This window comes from Phodopus roborovskii, unplaced genomic scaffold (assembly GCF_943737965.1).
Source record: "Phodopus roborovskii unplaced genomic scaffold, PHOROB, whole genome shotgun sequence".
In the NCBI taxonomy this organism is placed as follows: domain Eukaryota; kingdom Metazoa; phylum Chordata; class Mammalia; order Rodentia; family Cricetidae; genus Phodopus; species Phodopus roborovskii.
Window position 1 is genome coordinate 6164725 of NW_026126517.1, and position 26864 is coordinate 6191588.

The 26864-nt window shown below is 39.5% G+C and overlaps 1 protein-coding gene across 1 annotated transcript in view; it reads right to left on the reverse strand.

Annotated features, from left to right (window-relative positions):
- Positions 1-4649: 4649 nt before the first annotated feature.
- Positions 4650-26864, reverse strand: part of LOC127231339 (beta-galactosidase-1-like protein 3) — a 41061-nt gene continuing 18846 nt past the window's right edge. Inside the window, exons 9-18 of the mRNA XM_051196882.1 lie at positions 24158-24295; positions 23559-23639; positions 22780-22886; positions 15141-15281; positions 14753-14824; positions 14220-14298; positions 13674-13761; positions 13288-13399; positions 5035-5151; positions 4650-4904 (exon numbers count right to left, since the gene is read on the reverse strand). Coding sequence (XP_051052839.1) covers positions 4833-4904; positions 5035-5151; positions 13288-13399; positions 13674-13761; positions 14220-14298; positions 14753-14824; positions 15141-15281; positions 22780-22886; positions 23559-23639; positions 24158-24295 — 1007 coding nt within the window. The 3' untranslated portion in view covers positions 4650-4832. The remainder of the gene's footprint in view (positions 4905-5034; positions 5152-13287; positions 13400-13673; positions 13762-14219; positions 14299-14752; positions 14825-15140; positions 15282-22779; positions 22887-23558; positions 23640-24157; positions 24296-26864) is intronic.

Below are 26864 nucleotides of genomic sequence, written 5' to 3' on the forward strand. Positions count from 1 at the left end.
GCAGGCTCTGTGTGTGTGTGTGTGTGTGTGTGTGTGTGTGTGTGTAGTATGTAACAACAATGAAAAGGGGACCCTGAATTTGAAAGAGACCAAGGAGGGGTATATGGGAGGGTTTAGAGTGAGGAAAAGTAAGTGGGAAATAATGTATTTACATTATAAACTCAAAAAAATCTTTAATTAAAAAATAAACAGCAAAACCCACTTGTTAAATGCTGAACACTGTTTCAGATACTTTCAGGTGCTTTGGATATATCAGTGGACAAAACAGGCAATGATCCCTTCCCTTTAAAATTCATTATTCTGGCTAGGAAAGAAAACTGACAAAATTAACATAGCAAAACAGTACACTGTAGAATATGTTCAAAGGTAATAAACACCAAACAAAAATAAAAGTAGATAAGGGGAGGCGAGTTAGCAGTGGGCTCTAGGGGGCTGCAGAGAAGAAAGACTCCCTGGAAAATGTGAACCGAGCAAAGATCTGGAGATAGAGGTTAGCCATTAGTTGAGGAAAGGCTGCCCAAGCAAAGAAAACAACCAGTACAAGGGCATTGAAGCAGGACAGGGCCAGGTATTCCAATTCAAGGATAGTCAAGGATGCCAGTGAAGGAGGAGGGTGATATCAAAAGGCAGAAAATGAGATCAGGGAGATGCAGAAACAGGGCTGTGTGGGGCCTAAGAGTAGGGGCTTGAATCCTGCGTGAGGTGGTAGTCACTTCAAACTTTGGACATGGAATTGATGATGATGTAGGAAGGTCATTCTGGCTGTTGTGTTTAAGAATCTCAGAAGCAGGAATGATGAAGGAAAAAATAGATGGTGTGGGATATGGCTGTAATCTGTGCGTTACTCAACCTTCTGTTACTATCACAAAACATCTTCGATAAATAGTTTACAAGACTGAACTCCAGTTCCTTGGAGAAGCCACATCTACATTCAAAAGCCTTAGACTACCAGGCCCATGAGTGAGCTGAACAATGTGAGTGTGGTGGTATGGGTTGTTACACATGAAGAACCAAAATTAACTTGAGTTATGTCTTACCAGCCATATTTTTATCATCATGCCTATTTGACCTAACCCTCCGTGACTTCTGTGTAAGTTCACAGAAAGTGTTATTAAGCTTGTACTTGTCTAGTGTCCATGAACCCAAAAGCTAAGAATGAAAAAGCATCTGAGTGCAATAGATTTGCAAGGCTCATTATAGTTCACCTACCTGATGACACATGCAATAGAAAAGTAACTAATACAGACATCATCCAAATAATATCAGCAAGAAAACTGATGTTGGCTCAAAAGAGGAAGATAGCAATGGAGACGATGAGACATGCTGGACTTCTGGATATATATATTAGGAAAGATAAGTGGATTTCTTCAGTCTACTATTGTGGAGCGGGAAATAAAGAGGACTTGAAATGATGCTAACAGATTAAGCTTGAGAAAGTGTAAGAATTGGAGTTGTCATTGTATGAGACAGGGAGACTGTGAGGAGAATTAATTTACTGAGGGGAGGTACTAGGAACCAGGCTTTAGCCTACAGAGTTTGAACTGTGTGTGAGACATACAAGTGATACTAAATGTAAATGCAAGTATAATGTTAAATATAGAAGCCTGATGCTGAAAAAGAGTCTGAGGATGAAGGTACCAATTAAGGGTTTTGAATGAGATCACTAATTTGAACTAAGATTGACAGATGAAGAGGACCAAGTACAAACTCTAGTACACCTAATAAGAAAAGAGAAGGAACTCATTGGGCAGCACCTGGGAAATAAGAGAAGTCAGAATGTGGGGTGTCCTGAAATTCACGAGAACAAAGTCCCCAGGTAGAAGCAGTGATGAACTGTGGTAATGCAGCTGCTGAGAAAGGACCAATGTGTGTGGGATGCTACAGATATTGGGGTGCTGAAGCAACTTATGTTCACAAAGTTTTAAAAATAACACCACTTTGTTAATTTATTTTCATTACTGTGGCAAAATACCTGTTTAAAGCAACTTAGAAAGTTTATTTTGTCCCATTTTGAAGATAACGTCCATCATGATGGTAGAGTCATGGTGACAGGAGCATCAGGTGGCTGGCTAGATTAAATATTGGTTCTCAGTTGACTTTTTTCTTTTTATGCAGTCTAGGAACACAACCCATAGAATAGTGTCACCCACAGTCAGGGTGGGTTTTCCCACACCACTTAACTCAATCTAGAAATTTCCTTATAGATATACTCTTCTCTCATGACTCCCATTATCATTGATATTCATTCCATCTCTTGAATTTCTGGAACTCAGAGAAAGAGAGGCCTATGTTCTTTATGAAGTACCTAACTCAGGGATTTTATTATGGAGGTAAAAGAAAGTAGATCAGGACATCTCTATTCTTTGAGTCCAAACCTATTGTACCATGTAAATAATTAATCCATCTGACTTGACTAGACTTTGCATGGCAATAGAATCAATGTTGGATTCTACTCTGAGTTCTGCCAATATGCTGCAGCAAAATAGGACCATATAATCTGGACCTGATATTTGTGATCACCATCTAGTGTTTAGAGTCATGCCACTAAATCGGCTTCATAGCTACTGGGATGAAGGTCTTGAAACAGATAATCATCTGTTTACCTATTTGACTTGGCTGGCTGGTTTTGAAGTTTGAAACCTAGCTTAGAATATTAATGGAACATGAATTCACAAGGGAACCATGCTAGTATTGAAGAAGAACAATGTGACTGATTGTCTCTAGGCTGAAGATCTGAATCTCATGTGTTAACAAAATGAAGTGTTTTAGTTTCCCCTGTCCCTTGATGTATAGTATCAGATTACCCAAACTTCAGTAGTATTTTATCTGTATGCAAATGGCCTGGTAACATCTGAATTGTGTACTTGTAACTGTCCTGTGCAAAGGTGTATTTATAGTTTTTTTTTTTTTTTTCATAGAACTGACACTTTGAAGGAGAAATTTGTGAAGAAAGAAAAACAGTATTTGAGAGGAAAATGTGAACAATGAAGGATAAAATCAAAGAAACAACATCTCGAGAACTGAGATTTGGTTACCCATGTGTGAGATGCCAATTATTATGAATTGTGTACATCTCCCTCCCCTATGCTACTCTCCCAATATTTTTACAAATGATTTCAAGCCTAAGACACTAGCTTCTTGGATAGCTAACAGCTGTTATCTGGTTACCCAGAGTCTGCTTCTTTAAAAGACCTTGACACTAAAGAAGACTCAGCCAATAAAAGTGGGCACTGCTCTTACCCATTTCCAGAACCCATATTGGGTTTCTCCAAACCATCTGCAACTTCAGATCCGGGGGAATCCTTGCATCCCTGGTCTCCAGGGATGTTTATAGTCACATACACAACACACACACACTATTGAAAATCTTCCTTAAAAACGACTCTTTGATCAGTGTCACTTTTTTGTATTTCTATTTTTATTGCAAAAAAATTTAATAATCAAAATCAGAGTATACAAAAGAGAGGTAGTTTCTTCCTATTTTGAAAACCTGGCTTAACTGCTTATTTGCGTTGCTTGAAGTTCATGGCCACTATAATAAACAAGGTAAAATCTTGTAAAGGATTAGTGACTAGAAGTTGGGCCAGAATATTTTTTATGTTAGAGAATATGTTTGACTGACTTCAAATGGTGTGATTTGAGATTAGTTGGATTATTCTGTCAGGGTCCATAAAAATGACTAGCTTCATCTTGGCTTAGTCATAAAGTTCAAAACTATCCTTACTCTTCCAAGGTTAAAGCCATAAGACCTAAAGGTCTAAGGTGTGGCAACTGTAGGATTTTAGGTCTTATGGAAATAACAAGAGATTTGGTCTAAGATGTGGTTAATCATAACCCTCAAGGTCAGGTAACAAGAAATTTAGTCTACTGAATGCTTGGAAAATTAAGGAAGTAAGTCTATTTGTTCCTTGTAAGGAAATCTCTTGCCATTTTTCTCCCTTTTTGGGTTTGGGTATATTAGAATGTTGAAGAATAAACTTGGGACATTCAGTATTCACTAGATTACCCTCCTGACTCTATTCTGTGTCTCTGTCCTTTTCTCTGTATCTTTACCTGACATTTTCTTACTCCATACTCCCTCTCTCAGGTACAAACCGGGCAAGTCTACTAGATCTAACTGAAGTCCCCACAAAGATGGTTTCTACAGATGGCCTCTCAACATGGGGCACAAATAAGTTGGGCTCATACAGATTATCACTACAATGTGGAACACAAACATACATTATTCACTAATACTTGTCCATTGCAAGAAAGAGAGTCCACTATACCCAAATAACCAAGAAGGAATAATATAGCATACTTAGTGCCAGGCTTTGCCACCACATATGTCTGAACCAAACCAAATGGCTATTTGATCTGTGATTGAATGTCACCCAAGAGATCAACTGAAAGACAAACATGGTGGGTGGATGCCTAAATACATTGAACAGTGACCTATGCTGCCTCCACTACACACACAAACACACACACACACACACCATGCTGCAGTGGAAGGCCAGCATACTTACTTTCCCCTAAGTTAGAAATAATGAGGAAGCAGAAGTTAAACTTGTTTTTATTTTGTCCCTTTCTAAAAGCACATCTAGAAGAGAATAAGAACCTACTAAGGATTAAGCATTTAACTTGATAAATTTGTTTATTAAAGATTTTCAAGACTATAACCTAAAAATGGGAATTAAATTGATTGTATAAGATATGTAATAATTTCTCTGGGCATTAAGGTTAGTTTTGTGTTTTTCTGCAGGCAACACTATGCGTGATATTCTTAGCAGTGATCAGTGTCCTGAAGAAACATTCTGGGATGACTCCAACAATCCAAGACTTGTGTTGTACTAGCCTTGCAGCTGGGGTTTACTTGTAGTTGGGATGTAGAAACCCTTCTTTATCTTCTCAAACACAATGATCTGGGGAGAAAGAAAATTGATGGTGAGAAAAGTCAGGCCTGGTTGGCACAAGAAGAAGAAAACACTGGAACTCAAGAACAAAGGTCATCTAAAAGCTTATGACACCTCAAGGCAAAGTTGGGTAGCTTACCTCATTGTCTTCTGGATGAAGCCAGGGACCAGGAAGGTATAGTGTTCTCTGAGGCCCAATGTCCTGATATCTTCCAAGATTACGTCCATTGATGAATACAAACCCATAATGCCACTTCTGAAAGGAATGGGGGTTTGAGACAGGCACCATGGAGTGAGAACTAAGGCACCATGGAGTGAAAGCAAGATTAAGGAGCCCAAGGGTACGGAGTATGAAAGCAACTTAGAATGGAAAGCATCTAGAGCTTTTCTTTTCCCCCCACTGTCTGTGAACAAGCAAGAAGAAAATGGGGCCAACTCTGCCATGGAGATGATGCTGTGGTTCTGCTGAATGATGTGTGGAGATGCTGATGTGGTTTTGCTGAATGATGTGTGTGTTGCATTTTTAGAGTAGAGAGTTGATTATTATTTGAAGATGTGTTCCATTCATTTATGCTGGTAAATATTTGTTTAATGATGCAAAGATGTGTTGTATTCTTTTATGTTGCATTTGTTATCTCTGTGAAGCTGTGTTACTTTGCCTGTCTAAAACACCTGATGGTCTAATAAAGAGCTGACTGGCCAATAGCAAGGCAGGAGAAATGATTAGTGGGGCTTGCAGGCAGATAAAATAAGTAGAAGGAGTGAGAAAAGGAGGAGGACAGGAGGATGCCAGCCACCCACCCACACAAGCAGACACAGAGTAAGAAAAAAAGAAAAGATATAAGAAACAGAGCAAGGTAGAAGCTCAGAGGCCAAAGGGAAGCAAAATAATTTAAGAAAAGTTGGCTAGAAGTAAGCCAAGCTAATGCCAGGCATTCATAAGTAAAAATAAATCTCCGTGTATTTATTTGGGAGTTGGATGGTGATTAGAAGGCATCAGGCCCCCCGGTACTAGAATTAGACAGTTGTAAGCCCTCATATGAGTGCTAAGAACCAAGCCCAGATCCTCTGAAAGAGCAATCAGTGCTTTCAACTGCTGAACATAATCTTTTATAATCTACTAGCAATACACCATATAGTTGCAGGAAGAATATTTATGACAAGAAAATGAAGTAGCAAGGAGACTTCATGATGATTTTTTTCCACTAGAGAAATCTTACTCAGAGAAAGCTGCTGAGAACCTAAATAGAGCCTTTCTTAGCTCACAAAGGGTAAAAACATGGGTATCAAGGAAACTCATCAAATAACGTACTCTCTGAGTTGGGACTTTACCCTAGGAAGGGTAAAATAGATATTGTTCATTCACCAGAAGCCTTAATATGCTAGCAACTGCATGACACCCTTAGGAGCAAAATTCTATATGATTCCACTTTTATGTTCATTGTAAAGCTTCCATGAAACTTGCTGGAAAAACTAAAGATTGGTTTATGTAAATGGGGATAAAAAAGATAATCAAAACTTTGTAACCCAAGAGGCCAATATTGGACTGAGTTCCTGGACTGAGTCTACCAGACAAAAAATAGGTTATTTAATTTAAATAACATAAAAAATACTAAGTGGCAATCGCTTAGATCATATACATACAGGTAACATTATATGGACTGAGCTGGTTATAGTTATGTATTTATGAATATATATCTATTCATATATACATACATATACACATTTATATTCAACAATTAAATATAAAGAGGCCATGAACTTGAAGGAAAATAAAGGGCATATATGAGAGGAGTTGGGAGGAGTAAAGGGAATGAGGAAATTATGTAACTAGGTAATAATTTTAAAATATTATTTTAAAAAGGCTGAGGCTTGCTGTTGATGTTGACACAGGTAGTGGTACTCTTAAGAAAGGGAGTGGCCACCCAACAATTAGGTGCCTCCTTGGGGGTGGTTATCAAGCTTCCGTGCAGTTGCTAAAACTTCACTGTTTAATAAAAGACAACAAAATACTGATTACAGTATTGGACAGTTTGAATCCCACACGGGTCTCTAGTGTTTCAGAAACAAAGCTATCACTGGCTTATAAGTGAATAAAGATTACAATCCTACTCTCAGTCAGCAGACTTATTGTCCCCCCCATTTTACTTTAAAATCTTGCCAGGAACTTAACCCAGTCACTCTGTTGCCTGTTTCACAAGAGCCTCTAATGTGGGTTTTCTCAGAGCTACTAACCAGCTACATTAAACAGAAAATCCAGACTGAGCTCTGACCAAGTAGGGAAAAAATATAATTTTTAGATGGAGTAATTCTATGATAGTGAGTGTCAAGCTGGTTACACAACAGTCTTATCCCATGGGACTGATGAGGCAAAAAGTCTTTGTCACCAGGCAAAAAGTCTTTGATAAAGTCTGAAAAATTAATCCTGACTCAGAAATAGAAAAAAGAAAAGAGTGTTGTTAACTTTAGTTTTTAGAGTCCAGATTTGTCTTCTCAGTTTCGTATGCATGGTACAATCTAGAAAGAAAGAAGTCTTCTAAATACAATTGTAAAAGAAATTTAACACAAAAAGAGAATCCACAGGTTGCTTCAGGCAGTAAATGACTCAGAAGAAATGGCAGCCATAACAGGCAATAGTGATGCACACCATTAATCCCAGTACTCAGGAGGCAGAGGCAGTTAGAGCTCTGTGAGTTCAAGGCCAGCCTGGTCTACAGAGCAATTTACAGGACAGGTTCCAAAGATACACATAGAAACTCTGTCAAAGAAGAAAGGAAAGGAGGGAGGGAAGGAGGAAGGAACAGAGGGAGGAAGGAAGGAAGGAAGGAAGGAAGGAAGGAAGGAAGGAAGGAAAGAAGGAAGAGCAGTTATATATTGCAGAGAACATGGAAGAGAAGATTCAGAAACAGTAAAAGAAAACTCCAACTGGCACTATAGCTAAGTTAGTGTCCTTGTCCTGATTCTCTGCCTGACTTTGGTCCCATTCCTGCCTCTATAGAAAACATTCTCTCCTACTCTGAGGAAAACATCCCAAAACAAAACAATAGACTTTCAGACATCTCCTATCTAGGGAAGGGAAGGACAAAGCCTTCCCTAGGTCAGGCTCAGGGAATTGGCAAAGCCTTCCTCCAGTCCAAGGATTTGTGTTTCTGAAGGATTGATCAGTGTGTGCAGAAACTATCAGCCACAGCTTCCAGGATTACTGCAGCCTGAAACTTTTATCCTACACACAACCCCTACCCTAAATTAGCTAAGCCTGCCTCCTGGTGCAGTGGGGTACCACAAACCCACGCTCTCAGTTACTATTCTATGAAGAAACACCATGACCAAGGCACCTTATAGAAGAAAGCATTTAATAGGGGGCTTACATACAGTTTCAGGAGATTAATTCACAAATAACATGCACAAGAGCACAAAACAGGCAGGCAAGATGCTGAAGCAGTAATAGAGAAAGAGAGAGCCTGGGCCTGGTCTTAGCTTTTGAAACATCAAAGACCATCATCAGTGACTCACCACCTCCAACAAAGTCATCTCCTAATCCTCAACACTTCCACTAACTATGAGATAATGGGAGCAATCCTCATTCAAACCATCACACCCATCTCTGTTTCCAGCTATACACAATAAACCCACCTCCTCAACTCAGATGTACAAAATAAGGTAGATTTACCAGGTTGCTGAGCCAGTGTGTCTTCGTCAGATTACATGGAGCCTCTCTGAGCCTAGCTTCTCTGTCCATGTATCTGTACTGTCTTCATTTCTTTGTCACCTTAGTCAGATTTTCAAAACAAAGCCATGGAGGGCATGGCAGTGTACTTCCAAAGGAATAACCTTCAACTAAGAGCAGGACAAGCCAAAGGCATGCCGCCAGGAGAGGACTTCCAAGTAGATTGCAAAGTCATAACAACTACCCCAGGAGTGTTTAAATATTTCATGGATTCCTTGGCTTGGGAAGGGGAAGTTGAAGCCTTCCCTGACAGAACAGGAAAAGCAGGGAAAGTTATTCAAGGATGTTTAAAAGAAATTATCCCCAGGTTTGAATTATACCAGCTTATCCATAGTAACAATGAGCTCACTTTTATTTCAAAGATAGTGGATAGGCTTTCCCAGAAGCCAAGAATATGATAGGCAATGCATTTTGGACACTCTAGTCCTCTGGCAAACCTGAAAGGGTCAATCACACTTAAGGTCAGCCTAGCCAAACTTTCCCAGAAAGCTACTTTTACCCATTGCCCTGACTCACATCAGGGCTGCTACTAAAGAAGCTCAAGTTCATGTCTGTGAAATGTTATATGAATAATTCTTCTTGGGAGGCATTAACTTTCACATACCCATGGATGCATAAATTAAACTGCCAATAAATCTTACAACCCATCTAGGGCAAGCAGTGCTCACCCTTGTTCAGTATACATACTTAAATGTGTACTCTCATTCAGGGGTAAGATTTCACCCCTATTAACAGAAAAGTAGGGGTTTCAAAACCTGGAAATCAGGATCCACTTAGGAGTAGTGTGGTTGGTAGTTTGAATAAGAATGGTACACATAGGCTCATATATTTGACTGCTTAGTCATCAGGAATGGCACTATTTGAGAAGGATTAGGAGGTGTGGCTTTGTGGGAGGAAATGGATCACTGGGGATGGGTTTTGAAGTTTCAAATACTCATACCAGACCCAGAGTCTTTCTTCCTGCTGTCTGTGGATCTAGAAGTAGAACTCTCAACTACTTCTCAAGCAACATGCTTGCCAGAGTGCAGCCATTCTCCCTGCTGTAATGATAATGAACTAAACTTCTGAAACTGTAAGCCAGCCCCAATTAAATGTTTTCTTTCATAAGAGTTGTCATGGACATGGTGTCTCTTCACAGCAATAGAAAAATGACTAAGACAAGTCATTTAATCAAACCTGAAAAAGACCTTTGTCTTAGCCATTGTTCTATTGCTCTGAAGAGACACCATGACCACAGAAACTCTTATAAGAGAAAACAGCTGAGAACTCGCTTTAGTTTCAGAGGCCGAGTTCATTATCATCAAGGCAGGAAACATGGTGGCAGGCAGGGCAGTGGCGAAGAAGTAGTTGAGAGCTACACTCTGATGAGTACCGCGGGTGGGGAAGGGTAAGAGAGGGGACCAAGTATGGCTTTTGAAACCTCAAAGCTGACCCCTAGTGACATGCTTCCTCTAACAAGTCCACACCTCCTAGTCCTGTTCAAATAGTGCCATCCCATTATTACTAAGCATTCAAATATATGAGCCCATGGGGGCCATTCTTAGTCAAACTACCACAACCTCATTGAATATTCATACAAGCATAGCCCCCTGGATTTATTACACCAGAGTAAAGAGAGCACAGAACCAATATACTAGAAACAAGATACCCATTTGTTTGGTGGAGGTTTATATATACCCATGGCGGGATAGATGATAGAAGACAGACAGACAAACAGATAGACCAACTGACCAACTGACAGATAGATAGACAGAAAGAATAAACACTGGTCCAGCTAACCAACATTGCTTTTGAGAATTAAGAAAGCCCTCTGAGTATTTATTTGCCTTGGAACCAGGAAAGTGGATTCTAGCATACATCTGACAATACATTTCTGCCCTGGTGGGACATCATGAACACATGATTCAAAACTCTAAAGAAAGTACCTAATAATATGCCTGGGCCATTTCTGCTCAATAGAGAAGGATAAATTCCTCAGCCAAACATGTTCAATAACCAAATCACCTTAGACCATATTGTGGTTCAGCAAGCACAGATACATTCTATCACAACTGTTTCTTCTGTTTTCATTCCCACTTTCTCTAAACTTAAATTTTATTTTTAAAGAATAAGAAGACATGCATCCCCAAAAGCACCAGAATAAATGACACTACCTGGGTTGTTCTGGCAATTTCAGTTAGGAAGCCTATACATAATTGTATAGTAAAGCTTTTTTAAAGAAAGCACTTTCATAAGCAAGCTCCATTTAAGATGTAGGTTAATAAGCATTCCCAGTTTAATGTCATAGCTCAATAAGGAAAGATGGTGGAAACATTACTAGGCAGGACTTTGAGGTCATGGGACACATGTTTAAATTTTAAAAGGAACACTTCTGGGAATAGTCAGCTTATGTTATTAAAATGGGAGACAAAAGCCCTTTAGGCATTTGAGCTTCTTTTCCTCAGAAAGTCTTAAGCCTTTCAAGGACACTTGTCTCATTTAGCTACTAACAAATTTGCTACTATTACCCACCATACTAAGATATGTTACTACTCATTCTAGAAGGGAGCCATGGATGGTTAGGCATGATGTATAAAATAATAGGGGATTAGATTATTATTTTAATTATTATTAAGTAAGTATAAGGATCCCTGGGACCTCCCATAACACTATAATTTGCTTCTTTGTATTGTTTTACTGCAACATTTGAAGACATAGCTACTTATAACATAAGCTACAGAGATAGTGGTTATTTTGAAGAAGAAACAAGCAGAAATCTTGGCATCAAGGAAGTTAAAAATGTACATAAGAAACACAGTTGAAATCCTCAACAACAGATCAGATCAAACAGAAGAACTTCTGAACTTCAACACTATTCTGTTTGAATTACACCAGTAAAGCGAAAAAAGAAGGGGGAGGACAAAAAGGGGTAGAGAAGGAGAAAAAGGAAGGAGGAGACAGAGAGCCTATGAAAATTGTGAAATGTCAGTAGCAAATAAATGTTCACATCACAAACATCATGGTAGGAATGAAGAGAAGTGGCATACTTGATAAAATAATGGGAAAAAAACCAAATAAGGGAAAAGACCTAGACACTCAAGAAGTTCAAAGAACCTCAATTACATTCTACCAAAAAAACGGGTTTCTCTGAAGCATTTTATTATCAAGCCAACAAAACTTCAAAGAAAATTCAATATCAGTAAGAGCAAAGCATCAAGCTGAACAGAAGGGAATCTTCAATAGAATAGCCACACGTTTCTCAGAAGAAAACATATAGGCAGAAATGAATGCAATGGTGTATTCAAAGTCCAGAAAGAAAAAATATGCCAAATAAGAACACAGTACCTAGAAAATGTGTTTTTCAGAAATGAAAGAGGAGTAAATCCTTCTTAAGACAATTGGACACCAAGGGATTACAACAGTCACAAGAAATACTTAATTGAGTTCTACATTTAAAAGCAAAAATATGACAACTAAAATCAGAAAAGCAATTAAAATGTACAATTCCCAAATACAGTAAATGTATAGAAGAAAAAAGATGATAGACTCAACCCTAAAAACAAATGTAGATAAAAGATGAAGTATTTTTCCAAATTATCAATAAAACTATCATTTGCTTTTCTGAAAAGACAAAATTCACAAAGCTTTAGTAGACTAACCAAGAAGAAATTTTATGTGTTGCACATTTGAATATAAATATGTACTTTGGGCAAACACAGATATGAAGTGGGCTGTGATAAGTCTGAAGGAGACTCTGACATTTGTTCTGTAAGTGTTATAATTGTTTGAATTTTCCAACTGCATTTTCATAAACCTTATAAATAATGGCAAGTATTCCTCCAGGTATATCATGACCTTGCTTGGGTTTTATTTGCTTTAGTTTTTACATATTTTTTATTTTCTCTCTCTCTCTCACACATACATACAAATATATATATATATATATATATATATACACACACACATGTATACACACACACACATATATATATATTTTTTCTCTGATATATATATATATATATGCCATAATCAACATTCATCCCCCAACTCCCCCTCCAACTACCTCACTTTCTATTAAACTTTGAGCTGTTTTTCTCCATCAAGGCTAATTTGTGCTTCCCTAGTATTCTTGGATGTGCTCAGTTTCCACTGGATCATGGTAGAATCATCAACAACTCCCAACAGCTAAGAATTATCAATAACTCCTCAGGTAGGGGTAGAACTTTAGGGCCAACTCTCCTCTCCATTCTGGGATTGTCCTTGCTTAGGTTTGCACAGGTCTTGTGCATGCTATTGCAGCCCCTGTGAGTTCACATGTCTATCTGCTCTACTGTGTCCAGACACACTTGTAATCATTCATGTTCTTGCATTCTTTCTGGCTCCTCTTTGGCAATGTCATAGAGTCTTTAAAATGATGTGTGTTACTAGAGACATGGCTGAGTCATTAAGAATACATACTGCTCTTACAGAAGACCTGAATTCAGTTACCAGCACCTATGTCAGGCAGTTCACAACTGCTTATAACTCCATTCCCAGGGGATCTGACTCCCTCCCCTGGCTTCCAGGAGAGGCCATACACATTCATACAAACATACATACATACATTTGATTTTTTTTTAAAAGAAAATGCATCTTAAAAGAAAGAACATGCTTAGAACATCAGAGAAGAAGAGGAGGCTTACTTACTGATAGGTCCAGGAAGGTATCCTTGGGAGAAGAGCCAGCTTTCAAGGTCCCCTGATAGAATGCAGGACCTAGATAATACTCTGGGGCAAGCCTCCAGGTGGCAGAGCGGAGCCTGGTGGAGGAATCAAATTGACAGGAGAACTCTTTCTAGCTCTCCTTCCAATACCGACCCAGTCTTCTCCCACAGAGACCAGGATTCCATCTACACATTGAACTAGAAGTACTGGGGGAGCCATTGGAAGACCTATTCTGTTCTAGGCTGAGTAGAGCATCTGATAACTGCAGTGTACCCCTTCAGCTGTCTATATCTTGGGCTTCTCATCAGTGGAGGAAGAAGTCATGACTCTCAGATCCTCAGGATGCATTGGGAGTAGGCAGGAGCATACCTCTTGAAGAAACTCATCTTCATGTCCAGAGAATAGATGGTGAAATTCTTCAGCAAAGTGTCATTGATACTGACATCACCATCTAATCCTGTGGATGGGAAGCAGAGAAGAGACTAGCAACAGAGGCTGGATATTCTTCAAAGTTTGGCACAGAGAAATAAAGACTGTGGATGCTTTTTGTTGAGGAATACAGCCATGAGAATAAATACAACACTGACCTATTGTCACTTAAAATGTCTTGTTCTGTGCATCCACACTACTGAAAACGTTTACTACTTAGTATAGGGACTTTTTATAAAAGAAGACTGAATGAGTCCTGATCTAAGTTGGGCCAATTTTCAAAATAATTGCTCTGCTTTCCTGCTATGGATAACAAGAAAAGGCAGAACAAAGGAGAGGGTATGGAGTAACATCATCCGTCCTAAGACAGAAGTAGCCCACTTCTCAGAAGATCATTTCTGTCATCAAAACCCCCAAACAGCCACAGCTATATACTCCAGGTAAGTGAAGAGAAGTTACACCTTGTTTCTTAGCACCAAAGCCTACCTTTCCACTCATTTTGAATTTTCCTTGAATAATTTATCCGGCCTTGATTCTCAACCAGGATCCTCAGAGGTTGACAATCCTGCTTAAGCGAACAAATTAGTGGAAAACTACTAGCTGCCTAGAGCTCATATTCTAGAACATATTCTTTTTTCCAATTCATTCTGCCCCCCCCCCACCACACCACACACACACACCACTGGGCTCCTACCCCATACTCAATCTGCTCTTTCTTTATTGCTATATCATTAGCACAGACTGAAAGAATCTTTCAATCTGCTTCTGATAAGTGATCCAAACAGGAGCTGGTGGTTGAATTGGGCCCAAGAAGAACTTCTACTCTTGCTAAATAATCCATAATATAGGTCCTTAGATCACTAAAGCCTAGAAGATACCCTAAGATTACAGCCCTACACACTTCCTGCTACAGACCTTTGAGAGGAGCCCAATGGACAAAGGTGATAAGCCAAGCCCCAGAACCAGGCTGGCTTGGAAGGGGCAGTCAAGAGCATTATCTGGACTGTGGGATTATATACCTGAATTTCAGGAATAGTCAAGCCATAAGTATTCTCGTCCAGATATCCTATACTTGTGTCATTCAAAAACACCTATGAAAAAAAGAGTTTGCATCAGATTGATTGACATGCCTATCTGAGGGATAGAGCTTTAGGTAGAAAGTGGTCATGAGAAAAGAAAGATAGGTAATGCCTTTAGGACTCAGATGACTAGAAACTGAACAGGACTCCCTCAGAGACTGTTACATCAAAACAAACAATAAAAATTTATTTGATTTGGCTCTAAGTTTCCTAAGATTCTGGAATACTAGTAAAGTAAATATTAGCACATAATGAAATGAATCTGTGACTATACTCCTCAATGGCAGAGGTAGGCTACATGCCATCAGAGATACCTGCTGCTGCCTACCTGTGCTGTATCGTGAACTGAAGCATGGAGATAGCCTCCAGAGCAGATGGAAGTCTCATATAGGACCAATCCAAATGGCTGACCACTGTCATTGTTTATTGGAAGATTCTCCATGGTGACTGGACTGGATAACATGACAGGCTAGGATGGAAACAGGACAGGAACAGAAAACAAAATGAGGAGAGGCTATGTTCCTTCTCTGAAGACTCTTGTCACTATTTGTTGGGCCACACAATGGTCCTCAAGAAGTTCTTGAATGAAAACGATTGCATAGGCCCTATTGGGCCTGCTGCTCCTCTATTCCACAGCTCCGAGTGAGCATTGGGCTAGAGTGCAGATCCAACAACCCCTCCACCTCCATGGAACTTTGTGGGTCTGCTCTGTACACACTGTCTATCCATGCAGGACCACCCTGAGGCCACACCCACCTGATCTTCAGACCCCCATTACTGGCCCACTACAAGAGGTGAGTCTGGGACCAGTTCAGGCCGAATCTCCCCACATCCTTCCCTGGGAACTCCCTGGGTCATCTCTGCATTTTCCTCCTTCCTATATCCTGCCCTGGATAGTACAGTCCAAGTACTGTTACATATACCAACCGACCCAGAGCCTGCCCTCCCCAACTCTTTGTCCTTCTGGGCCCAATGCTCTGCTGCTCCACTGCTCCAAGTGAGCATTGGGCCAGAGTGCAGGTTCAACAACCCTTCCACCTCCATGGAACTCCCTGGGTCTGCTCTGAGCAGACACGCCTATCCATGCTGAACCACTCTAAGACCACACCAGCCTGATCTTTGGACCGCATCACCTGCCCTCTGCCAGAGGAGAGACCCCCCAAGAGAGCTTGGACCATCCAGACTTACAAACATCAAACTCATGACCCACCTACGCCCATTGGGAGAGTAGAGTAGAGAAAGACAGACTCCACCTGCACCAACTGGAAGAAGTGATGGGAGGATGGCAATACAAGAAGAAACCCAACAATAGAAAGACCAGCATGACACCACCAGAATCTAGGGACTCTACACCAACTAGACCTGAACACACCAAAGCAGTTCAAGCAGAAGAGAACGACTTAAAAAATCTTCATAAAAATTATAGAAGCCCTCAAAGACAATATGAGAAAATACCTTAAAGAAGTGGAAGAAAAAAACAAACAAAAAATTGAAAGAAATAGAGAAAAAGACAAAGCAAAAACTCCAAGAAATGAAAAATCTCTTAAAGGAAATAAGGAAAGCCAAAGAACAAAAACAAAAACAAACAAACAAACAAAACAATCAAAAAGATGAAGAAAACTATTCAAATAGTTCAAACTGAAATAGAGACAATGAAGAAAACATAAACTTAAAGAATGTTGGAAAAATAAAAACTGTGCAAACGATCAGGAACTACAGATGCAAACATAACCAACAGAATACAAGAGATCGAAGAGAGAATCTCAGGTGTTGAAGATGAAATAGAGGAAATAGATTCATCGACCAACGAAAATCTTACGTCCAACAAATCCTTAACACAAAACATCCAGGAAATGTGGGACACTGTGAAAATGCCAAACCTAAGAATAATAGGCACAGAAGAAGGTGAAGTAATTCAGCTCAAAGGTGCAGAAAACATATTTAACAAAATCATTAAGAAAACTTTCCCAATCTGAAAAAGGACATGCCCTTGAAAGTACAAGAAGCATACTGAACACCAAATAGACTGGACCAAAAAAAAAAAAAAAAAAAAAAAAAAAAAAAAAAAACCCTTGCCCCTTGCCACATAATAATCAAAACACCTAACACCTAACATCCTAACATATAGAATAAAGAAAGAATATTAAGAGCAGCCAGGGAAAAGGCCAGGTAACATATAACGGCAGACCTATCAAAATTACACCTGACTTCTCCATGGTAACTCTCAAGGCCAGAAGGTCCTGGATAGATGTTCTACAAGTACAAAGAGTTCACAGATGCCAGCCCAGGCTACTATACCCAGCAAAACTCTCAATCACTACAGACAGAGAAAACAAGATATGCAACAACAAAGCCAGAATTTTACAATACTTATCCACAAATCCAGCCCTTCAGAAAGTTCTGGAAGAAAAACTCCAACCCAAGGAAGTTAACTATACTCACAAAGACATAAACAATAGATAATCCCACTTCACCAAAACACAAAAGAAAAAGCTGGGCAAATATACTCATAACAACAACAACAAATATAAAACAAACAAGAATTAACAATCAATGGTCCTTGTTTTCCCTCAACATTAATAGTCTTAACTTGCCTATAAAAAGACACAGGCTAACAGAATGGATACAAAGACAGAATCCATCCTTCTGCTGCATACAAGAAACACATCTAAGCTTCAAAGATAGGCACTATCTCAGGGTAAAGGGCTGTGAAAAGATCTTCCAATCAAATGGAGCCAAGAAGCAAGCAGGTCTAACTATCCTAGTATCTAACAAGTTAGACTTCAAACCAAAATTAATCAAAAGAGATGAAGGTCATTTCATATTCATCACAGGAGAAATCCATCAGTCTCAACTGATGCCCCAAATACAAAGGCACCCACATTTGAAAAAGAAACGCTACTAAAACTCAAAGCTCACATAAAACCTCACACACTCATAGTAGATTTCAACACCCCACTCTCACCACTAGACAGGACCATGAGACAGAAACTTAACAAAGAAAAGAAGAACAGAGGTTATGTCCTTAATGGGTTTAACAGACATCTATAGAACATTCCATCCAAACACAAAAGAATATACCTTCTTCTCAGCTCCACATGAAACCTTCTCTAAAATCGACCAAATACTAGGCAACATAACAAACTTCAACAGATACCAAAAACTTGGAATAGCCCCCTGTATCTTATCAGACCACTATGCTTTAAAGCAACAACAGAAATTGCAGAAACCCTACAAACTCATAGAAACTGAACAATGTGCAATTGCACCATTCCTGGGTCAAGGAAGAAATAAAAAAGAAATTAAAGATTTCTTACAATTCAATGAGAATGAAGACACAACATACCTGAATTTATGGGACACATTAAGGCAGTGCTCCAAGGAAAATTCATTGCACTAAGTGCCCATATGAAGATAGCCACATTAGAGAATTAACATCACAACTGAAAGCCCTAGAACAAAAAGAAGCAAACTCACCCCAGAAGAGTAGATGCCAGGAAATAATCAATTTTAGGGCTGAAATCAGTAAAGTAGAAACTAGGAAAACAATACAAAGAAAAATCAATAAGATAGACCAACCTTTATCCAAACTAACCAGAGAGAGAGAGAGAGAGAGAGAGAGAGAGAGAGAGAGAGAGAGAGAGAGAGAGAGAGAGCATGCAAATCAACAATATTAGAAATGAAAAGGGGGACATAACAACAGACACTGAGGAAATTTAGAGAATTTTCAGGTCATACGTTGAAAACCTGTACTCCACAAAATTCGAAAATTCAAAGGAAAGAGACAAATTTCTGTTCTGGATACAGTTATCACTTACCAAAATTAAATCAACAACATATAAGCAATTTAAAATAGACCCCTAATGAAATAGAAGTAGTCATCAAAAGCCTCCCGACCAAAAAAAGCCCAGGGCCAGACAGCTTCAGTGCAGAATTCTACCAGAAATTCAAAGAAGAGTTAATACCAATATCCCTCTAAGTGTTCCACACAATGGAAGCAGAAGGTACATTACCAAACTCTTTTTACAAGACTACAATTACCTTGGTACCCAAGCCACATAAAGACACAACTAAGAAAGACCCATATCCATCATGAACATTGATGCAAAAAATACTCAGTAAAATACTGGCAAGTCAAATCCAAGAACACATCAGAAAAACCATCCACCAAGACAAAGTAGGCTTCATCCCAGGGATGCAGGGATGGTTCAATATATGAATATCTATCAATGTGATCCACCATATAATCAAACTGAAAAAGAAAAACTACATGATCATCTCACTAGATGCTGAAAAAGCCTTTGAAAAAAATCCAACACACTTTTGTGATATAGGTCTTGGAGAGATCAGGGATAACAGGAACATACCTAAACATAATAAAACCAATATACAGTAAACCAACAGCCAACATCAAACTGAATAGAGAGAAGATTAAGGCTATTCCTCTAAAATCAGGAACAAGACAAGGCTGCCCTCTCTCTCCTTATCTCTTCAATATTGTACTTGAAGTTCTAGCTAAAGCAATAAGACACAAAAGGAGATCAAGGGGATCCAAATTGGAAAGGGAGAAGTCAAACTGTCTCTATTTGCAGATGATATGATCGTTTGCATAAACGACCCAGAAAACTCTTCCAGGGAACTCCTACAGCTGATAAACACCTTCAACAAACTAGCAGGATACAATATAAACTCAAGAAAATCAGTAGCCCTACTATATACAGACGATAAAGAGGCTGAGAAAGAAATCAGAGAAACATCACCCTTTACAATAGCCACAAACAACATAAAGTATCTTGGGGTAAAGCTTACCAAACAGGTGAAAGACTTATATAGCAAGAACTTTGTGGCTTTAAAGAAAGAAATTAAAGAAGATACCAGAAAATGGAAAGATCTCCCATGTTCTTGGATAGGTAGGATAAACATAGTAAAAATGGCAGTCTTGCCAAAAGCAATCTACAGATTCTATGCAAAGGCCATCAAAATCCCAGCACAATTTTTCACAGACCTTGAATGGATAATACTCAACTTTATATGGAAAAGCTAAAGACCTGAGATAACCAAAACAACCCTGTACAATAAAGGAACTCCAAGAGGCGTCACCATCCCTGACTTCAAGCTCTACTATAAAGCTATAGTCTTGAAAAAGCTTGGTATTGGCACAAAAATACACAGGTACACCAATGGAATCAAATAAAAAATCCTGATATTAATCCACACACCTACAAACACCTGACTTTTGACAAAACAGCCAGAATCATACAATGGAAGGAGTAAAGCATTTTCAACAAATGGTGCTGGCATAACTAGATGATGGTGTGTAGAAGACTGCAGATAGACCCACGTCTATCTCCATGCACAAAACTTAACTTCAAATGGATCAAAGACCTCAACATAAATCCAGCCACACTGAACCTCTTAGAAGGGAAAGTAGGAGGCTCTCTTGAACAAATTGGTACAGGAAACTGCTTCCTGACCATAACACCAGTAGCACAGACACTGAGATCGACAATAAATGGGACCTCCTCAAACTGAGAAGCTTCTGTAAGGCAAAAGACACAATTGACAAGACCAAACGACAGCCCACAGACTGCCCACAAACACCAATCCCATTCTGACAAAGGGCTGATCTCCAAAATATACAAAGAACTCAAGACACTAGTCACCAAAATACCAAATAACCCTTTTAAAAAGTGGGGTATAGAACTGAATAGAGAATTATCAATAGAGGAATCCAAAATGGCTGAAAGACACTGAAAGTACTCAGCATCCTTAACCATCAGGGAAATGCAAATCAAAACAATTCTGAGATACCATCTGACTCCTGTCAGAATGGCTAAAATTATAAACACCAATTACAACTTATGCTAGAGAGGATTTGGAGAAAGGGGAACACTCCTCCACTGCTGGTGGGAGTGCAAACTCGTACAGCCATTTTGGAGATCAGCATGGCAGTTCCTCAGGAAAATGGGAATCAGTTTACCACAGCACCCGGCAATCCCATCTTAGGCATATACCCAAATGATCCACATCCATGCAACAAAGGCATCTGTTGTTCAACTATGTTCATAGCAGCACTATTTGTAATAGCAAGAACCTGGAAGCAACCTAGATGCCCCTCAACTAAAGAATGGATAAAGAACATGTGGCACATTTACAAATGGAATACTACTCTATGGCGGGGGGGCGGGCGACTATGGGATGTTGAAATTCGCAGGCAAATGGATGGAACTTGAAAAACAACATCCTGAGTGAGGTAACCCAGTCACAAAAAGAGGAACATGGTATGTACTCACTCATATATGGATTTTAGACATAGAGCAAAGGATCACCAACCTATAATACACACCACCAGAGAAATTAGGATACAAAGAGGAACCTAAGAGACTCATACAAGGTCTCTCACAGAAGGGGAAAGGAATAAGATTTCCTAAACATATTGTGAGTGGATGAGGGAGCAGTGAGTAGAGAGGGAGTTAGGAGAAAGAGGAGTAAGGAGAGAGGAACATGTGGGACCAGGAAGATAGAGTCAGGGGAGGGATAGATGAGAGCATAAAAAAGAGATACCATAATAGAGGGAACCATTATAGGTTTGAAGAGAAAACTGACTCTAGAGGAATATGCAGAGACCTAAAATGGTGACCCCAACTAACAATCTGAGCAACAGTGGAAAGGCTACCTTATATGCCCTTCCCTGATAATGAGATTAATAATTAACTTATCTACCATCTAGAGCACTCATCTAGTAGCTGCTGGAAACAGAAGCAGATACCCACAGCTAAACACTGTGGAGTGATAAGAAAAGGGGTCAAGACCAGGCTGCAGAAACTCACAGAGACAGCTGACTTGAACAAGGGGGAGCTCATGGACGCCCAGACTGATAGCTGGGAAACCAGCATTATACTGACTCAGATCCCCTGACTGGGGTTCTCAGTTAGAAGGCCTGGGCAGACTAAGGGACCTCTGACATGGAACCAGGATGTATCCCTGGTGCATGAAAAGACTTTGGGAGTACATTCCCCATGGAGGGAAACTCCCTTAGCCTAGAGGCAGGAAGAAGGGCCTAGACACTACTCCAAATGACTTGATAGATTTTGATGATCCCTCCTGGAAGGCATCACCCTATATGTGCAGTGGGGAGGAATAGGATGGGAGGGGAGTGTCAGGGGCCATGGGAGGGAGGAAGGGAGAGGGAACTGGGATTAAGATGTAAAATAAGAAAAAATATTAAAATTAGAAAATAAAATAATCATATAATAGATGCTATGGCAATGCTTCCATGATAATATATTTACTGTCCATGAAATTTGGAATGATAGTGCATTGTGAAGACTGCATAAACACTGTAATCATAAAAATGAATCAATAGAATAAGCAAATGTATTGCAAAATAACTGAATATGACAGATTTTCAGCTCAGCAAACATTTACTAGTCTCTGCTTCTTGTCTAAAATAGCAACAGTAGAGGTGAAGCCAGTATAAATTCATGAGTTTGTTGTCTACAGATAAGAGAGGTTTCTCATTTAGAGGGAAAGAAAACATATAGAATTAAATATATATATATATATATATATGTATATATATATATATATATATATATATATATATCCTAACTAATGGGTAATGAAGAAGATTGAAAGATAGCTTCCATGGATTCATAGCTAAGAGATTTTTTTTCCATTTGCAGACCCTATAACAGCATTCACCAGGTAGTTATCTAAGCTGGGAGTAGGAACTTCTATAAGATAGGATATCCTGCTATGCCCCCTTTCCCATGCTAATTCTTCAAGTTCTTTGCCATCTTCTCCAAAGGAAAAATAATTCCTGACCAATAATGCCATGAAATAGTTTTTAAACTCCCCCACAAAAAAGTTCCTTGATGGAATATCTCCTCTCCATATCCTTTTGCTCTATTTTTCCATGGTCCCACCTCCACCCCTGCCCCTGCTAGTGCTGAAGCAGTTCTCACCTTATTTAAGTATGGTAGGATGTCAAACAATGTCAAGTAGAATGATAGAACCACAGGGGGGTACTCTGTCTTGGGAATAAGGTGAGGCAACCGAGGCAGGGAACCTGCTGCAATGAGAAAAGGTCACAGGGATAAGTGGCTAAAGTGAACATTCCTTTCTCTAAGCATTCCCATGACTACCTGTGACCTCGCATCCAGAAACAGAAGGAAAACAAGCTTTATACTAGGACATGCTTCTCTAAGAGAGATAATTGCAGCCACTTTGCATTTTGAGATCTGATAGAGACACATATCTAGGAAACATATACCTAGTAAATATGTGTACCTGGTATAACTAGAGACATAGAGAAAGAAGACCAGTAGAAAGTTCTGTGTTACATCTTTTGCAACATTGGCTTTTACCTATAGTCTAACCCTCAACCAACAGCTAATTGCATACATTCAGTTAAAGTCAAAATCGTAAGTTTCCTTTCTGCATCTGTGGTTACTAAGTCACACATAATACTAAGCTTTGCAAATAGGAAATTACTCCGCTTTCATCATATAGGAATCCAGTTTCATTGTTTTCATATTTCAGTAAAGAAGATTAAAGGTTGGCAAGAACCAACACAGCCCATCTAGCTTTTAAGAAGGAAACCTGGAAGTTGAAGTAAGATTGCCCTTGCTCATTAGAGCCCATAAGCTTCTAGCCCCCCCAAAATTACTTCACCCTTTTGTCGCTCCTCCACAATCTATCAGCAGCCTATGAGAGTGTCATCCCCCACCAAGGTGCTACGTACCTGAAGCAGAAGCAAAAAGTTTCCGAAGCTTGAAATACTTTTCTGTGTAATCTCCAGCCTCAGTCAGTACAGCATCATAGTCTACAAGGCAAAGGACCATGTTTGGGCCATACAGTTCTCCACAGCAGGCCCTGCTTCAGCATGGGGACATGTGGCAACCCGAATCCATCAAATTCTGGATAGATGGAACATGCACCCTCTGTCTCCATCACTGTCTATTACAGGCTGAGGTGTGGGTATGAAATGTCAACCTTGAAACATTCCCCAATTCTTATCTGGAAACACAGGGCTCACCCTGCTTTCTTATTTTCTCACAGGTATTCTTGTCTCTTCTACCTGGTGTCCTAGTCCCACCTAGCTAGGTCTGAGAACAATGGGATCAGCACACAAAAATGAAGCAGCACATTAATACCCAGGATCCTACCTGCTAGAATGACATATGGCTGGGCAGCATACATGTCAAAGAATAAAGGAAAGCAGACAAAACGACACAGAGCACATGCTAAAATCTCATGATCTAAGTACATGGTTGTGGAGTCTCTTCCTCAATGCTGTAGGACCACCCATCCCAGAGAATTAACTCCACAATCATCACTTACCATAGCTAGTCACAACACTTAGGTGCTCATTGTAATAAAGGGCTCCATTTATGAAGCCAAAGTTGGTTCCGCCATGGAACATATACATATTGAAAGAGATTCCATATTTGATAAATCTAGACACAGTATATCGAATTTCTGTTGGGGGGGGTGAAAACAAAAAGGAGACAGAGACCTTAGGTAAAAACTATTATTTCCAGTTCCATCCATCACAACCAATTATTCATCTTTTATACTAATAAATGGAAGGAAAATGGATGGAACCATCCAGAACCAATCTTGAAGAACAAGTCCTGGCACTCAAAATACTACTTTTTTTAAAATTTTCCCCCTGCACTATAGCTTTAGTACAAACTGAATCCAAACTGCACATACTAAGTGATAGTCTAAAACTCTCTGGCAAATATCTAAACTTCAAAAATATTTACACATAACTAGTATAACTTCGTTCCTTCCTTTCCAGAATAATGTCTTTAGAGGTGTTGAGTTAAAAGCATCACATCACTGTACTGTGCCCATGGCTATTTACAATTTTGACCACAAAAACTTCTATTTGGGGGTTTTGTTGTTTTGTTTTGTTTGTTTGTTTGGTTGGTTGGTTTTTTTTTTTTTTTTTTTTTTTTTTTTTTTTTTGATTTTCAAGACAGTTTCGCTGTGGCTTTGGAACCTGTCCCAGAACTAGCTCTGTAGACCAGGCTGGCCTTGAACTCACAGAGATCTGCCTGCATCTGCCTCCCGAGTGCTGGGAAAAACTTCTATTTTGCCATCATGTTTAACAGTGGGCTCCTCTTTCCTTCTGGCTGCCATTAGTTTAGCATGGGTCTTTCACTCCAGCTGTATTCTTTACTGTTTGTTTACAAGACCACACATGACTTTCTCTCTCTGTGTCTCCTCTCTCTCTCTCTCTCTCTCTCTCTCTCTCTCTCTCTCTCTCTCTCTCTCTCTCTCTCTCTCTCTCTCTCCTGGATTCTGGATTCTGTCTGGCTACCAATCAAATGAAGGCTTTAATTCCAACACCATCACAGGGATTATGAGTAAATTAACTGATGAAAAGCTATGTGTAGCAATCATGACATCGTGTCCTAGACACCAGTGAACACATCTGTTGATGGGGACATAAAGGTTGGAGATGGAGGCCAGGTTTGCGGCAATGTTGGTGTTATTTTTACAGGATCATTCAAGGTTATGGTGGTCATATTTTTCTTGGCTTGGGTTTTCTTTTCACTTCTGCAGTCTGAGGCTTGCTATTGTCTGCTTCTCAGTCACCAATACTTAGGTAATTGCCCCACTTCAGGACAACTGAGCTTTTCATACAGCAATAATAAAATAGCTTTGTGGCAACACATTTTTGCTAGATAAATGGGAATTGCCAGGCATTATTCTGAGTGACAACATTAAGTCTTTTCAAAAATCTTAGATTCTCCTCCCCTCTTTCTTTGCTTTTGTAAAAGGGTTTTTTTTCCATCTTATTTGATTGAGATGTAGTCTTTGTATATCTTTACAAGTGATTGATAGTCGTTTGATATATGTGTACAAAGCACAATAATTAAACCAGAAATGTGTCTGTATCATTAATCACTGGCCATTTTATGCTGTGTCTTTTATGACCATCTTCTTTAGTCATTGTAAATTCCTCACAGATTGTTTTAACGAGCAGTCACCTCACTAAGCCAGCCCTAATGTCTCCTTTCTGCTGCATTTTGGAGTCTCTTACTCAGATTCCTCTTTGCTCCTCTCCACATCCTTTTCGCTTTCTAATTACTTCTATCCCACTCCACTCTTCTGTGAGATCAACCTCTTTTTTTTCTTTTAATTTCCACAAATGTAGGAGGAATTATACTTGTCATTCTTTAACTAGGTAGCCTCATTTAACACAGAGAGCTCCAGTTTCATCCCTGCTGCTGCAGAGGGCAGGATTTCCTTCTTTTGTGACTGAATAATGCTCCACTGTGAATATTTACCACATTCTTTTATCCTTTCTTTTTTTATTTTTTGATTTCATTTTACATTCTCCCCTCCCACCTCTCCTCCCACCCCACCCCCACCCCCTTATCTTCCTCCAGCCCATCCCCAATCCACTCCTTCTCACAGATAAGGGCTCCCATGAGGAGTCAACATAGTCCAGCACAATAGGTTGGGGCAGGACCAGGCTCTTCTCCCATGCATTAAGACTGAGCATGGTATCCCACCATAGGGAGTGGATTCCATCTGGGATTATATTGTTTACCACATTCTTTTGACCCGTTCAGTCACTGATGGGCAGGCACCTAAATTAAATAATCCCCATTGGGCAGGGTAGGAGACCATAGATATTTCAACCTAGAAGTGAACAAAATCTGCCTCAAATCACAAAGCTACTGCTGAAGTGCTGGGATTAAAGTCCTGCTCTTTGGCTCCAAGATCCAAGTTCTCAACTCCCAGTGCTTGTGGGACCCTCACAATCACTACCACTGTGCTGACAATGCCGAAGAATCATCTTTCTCAGAGATGAGTAAGACACCATGCAAATGGACCAGCACCTTTTCTAGGACACTTTCATGCTCACCTTCCCTAACTGAAGAGAACCATTTCCTGCTTCGGTTCTCTCATTGTAAGTGTTTTGTTACAGGGAACAGCCTGAGAAATATGGGCTATACAGTAATGTCTTCATTTCTAACACTCTTAGTTTCACTCAATTGTAAGATTCCTGTGAGGTAGGTAGCATACA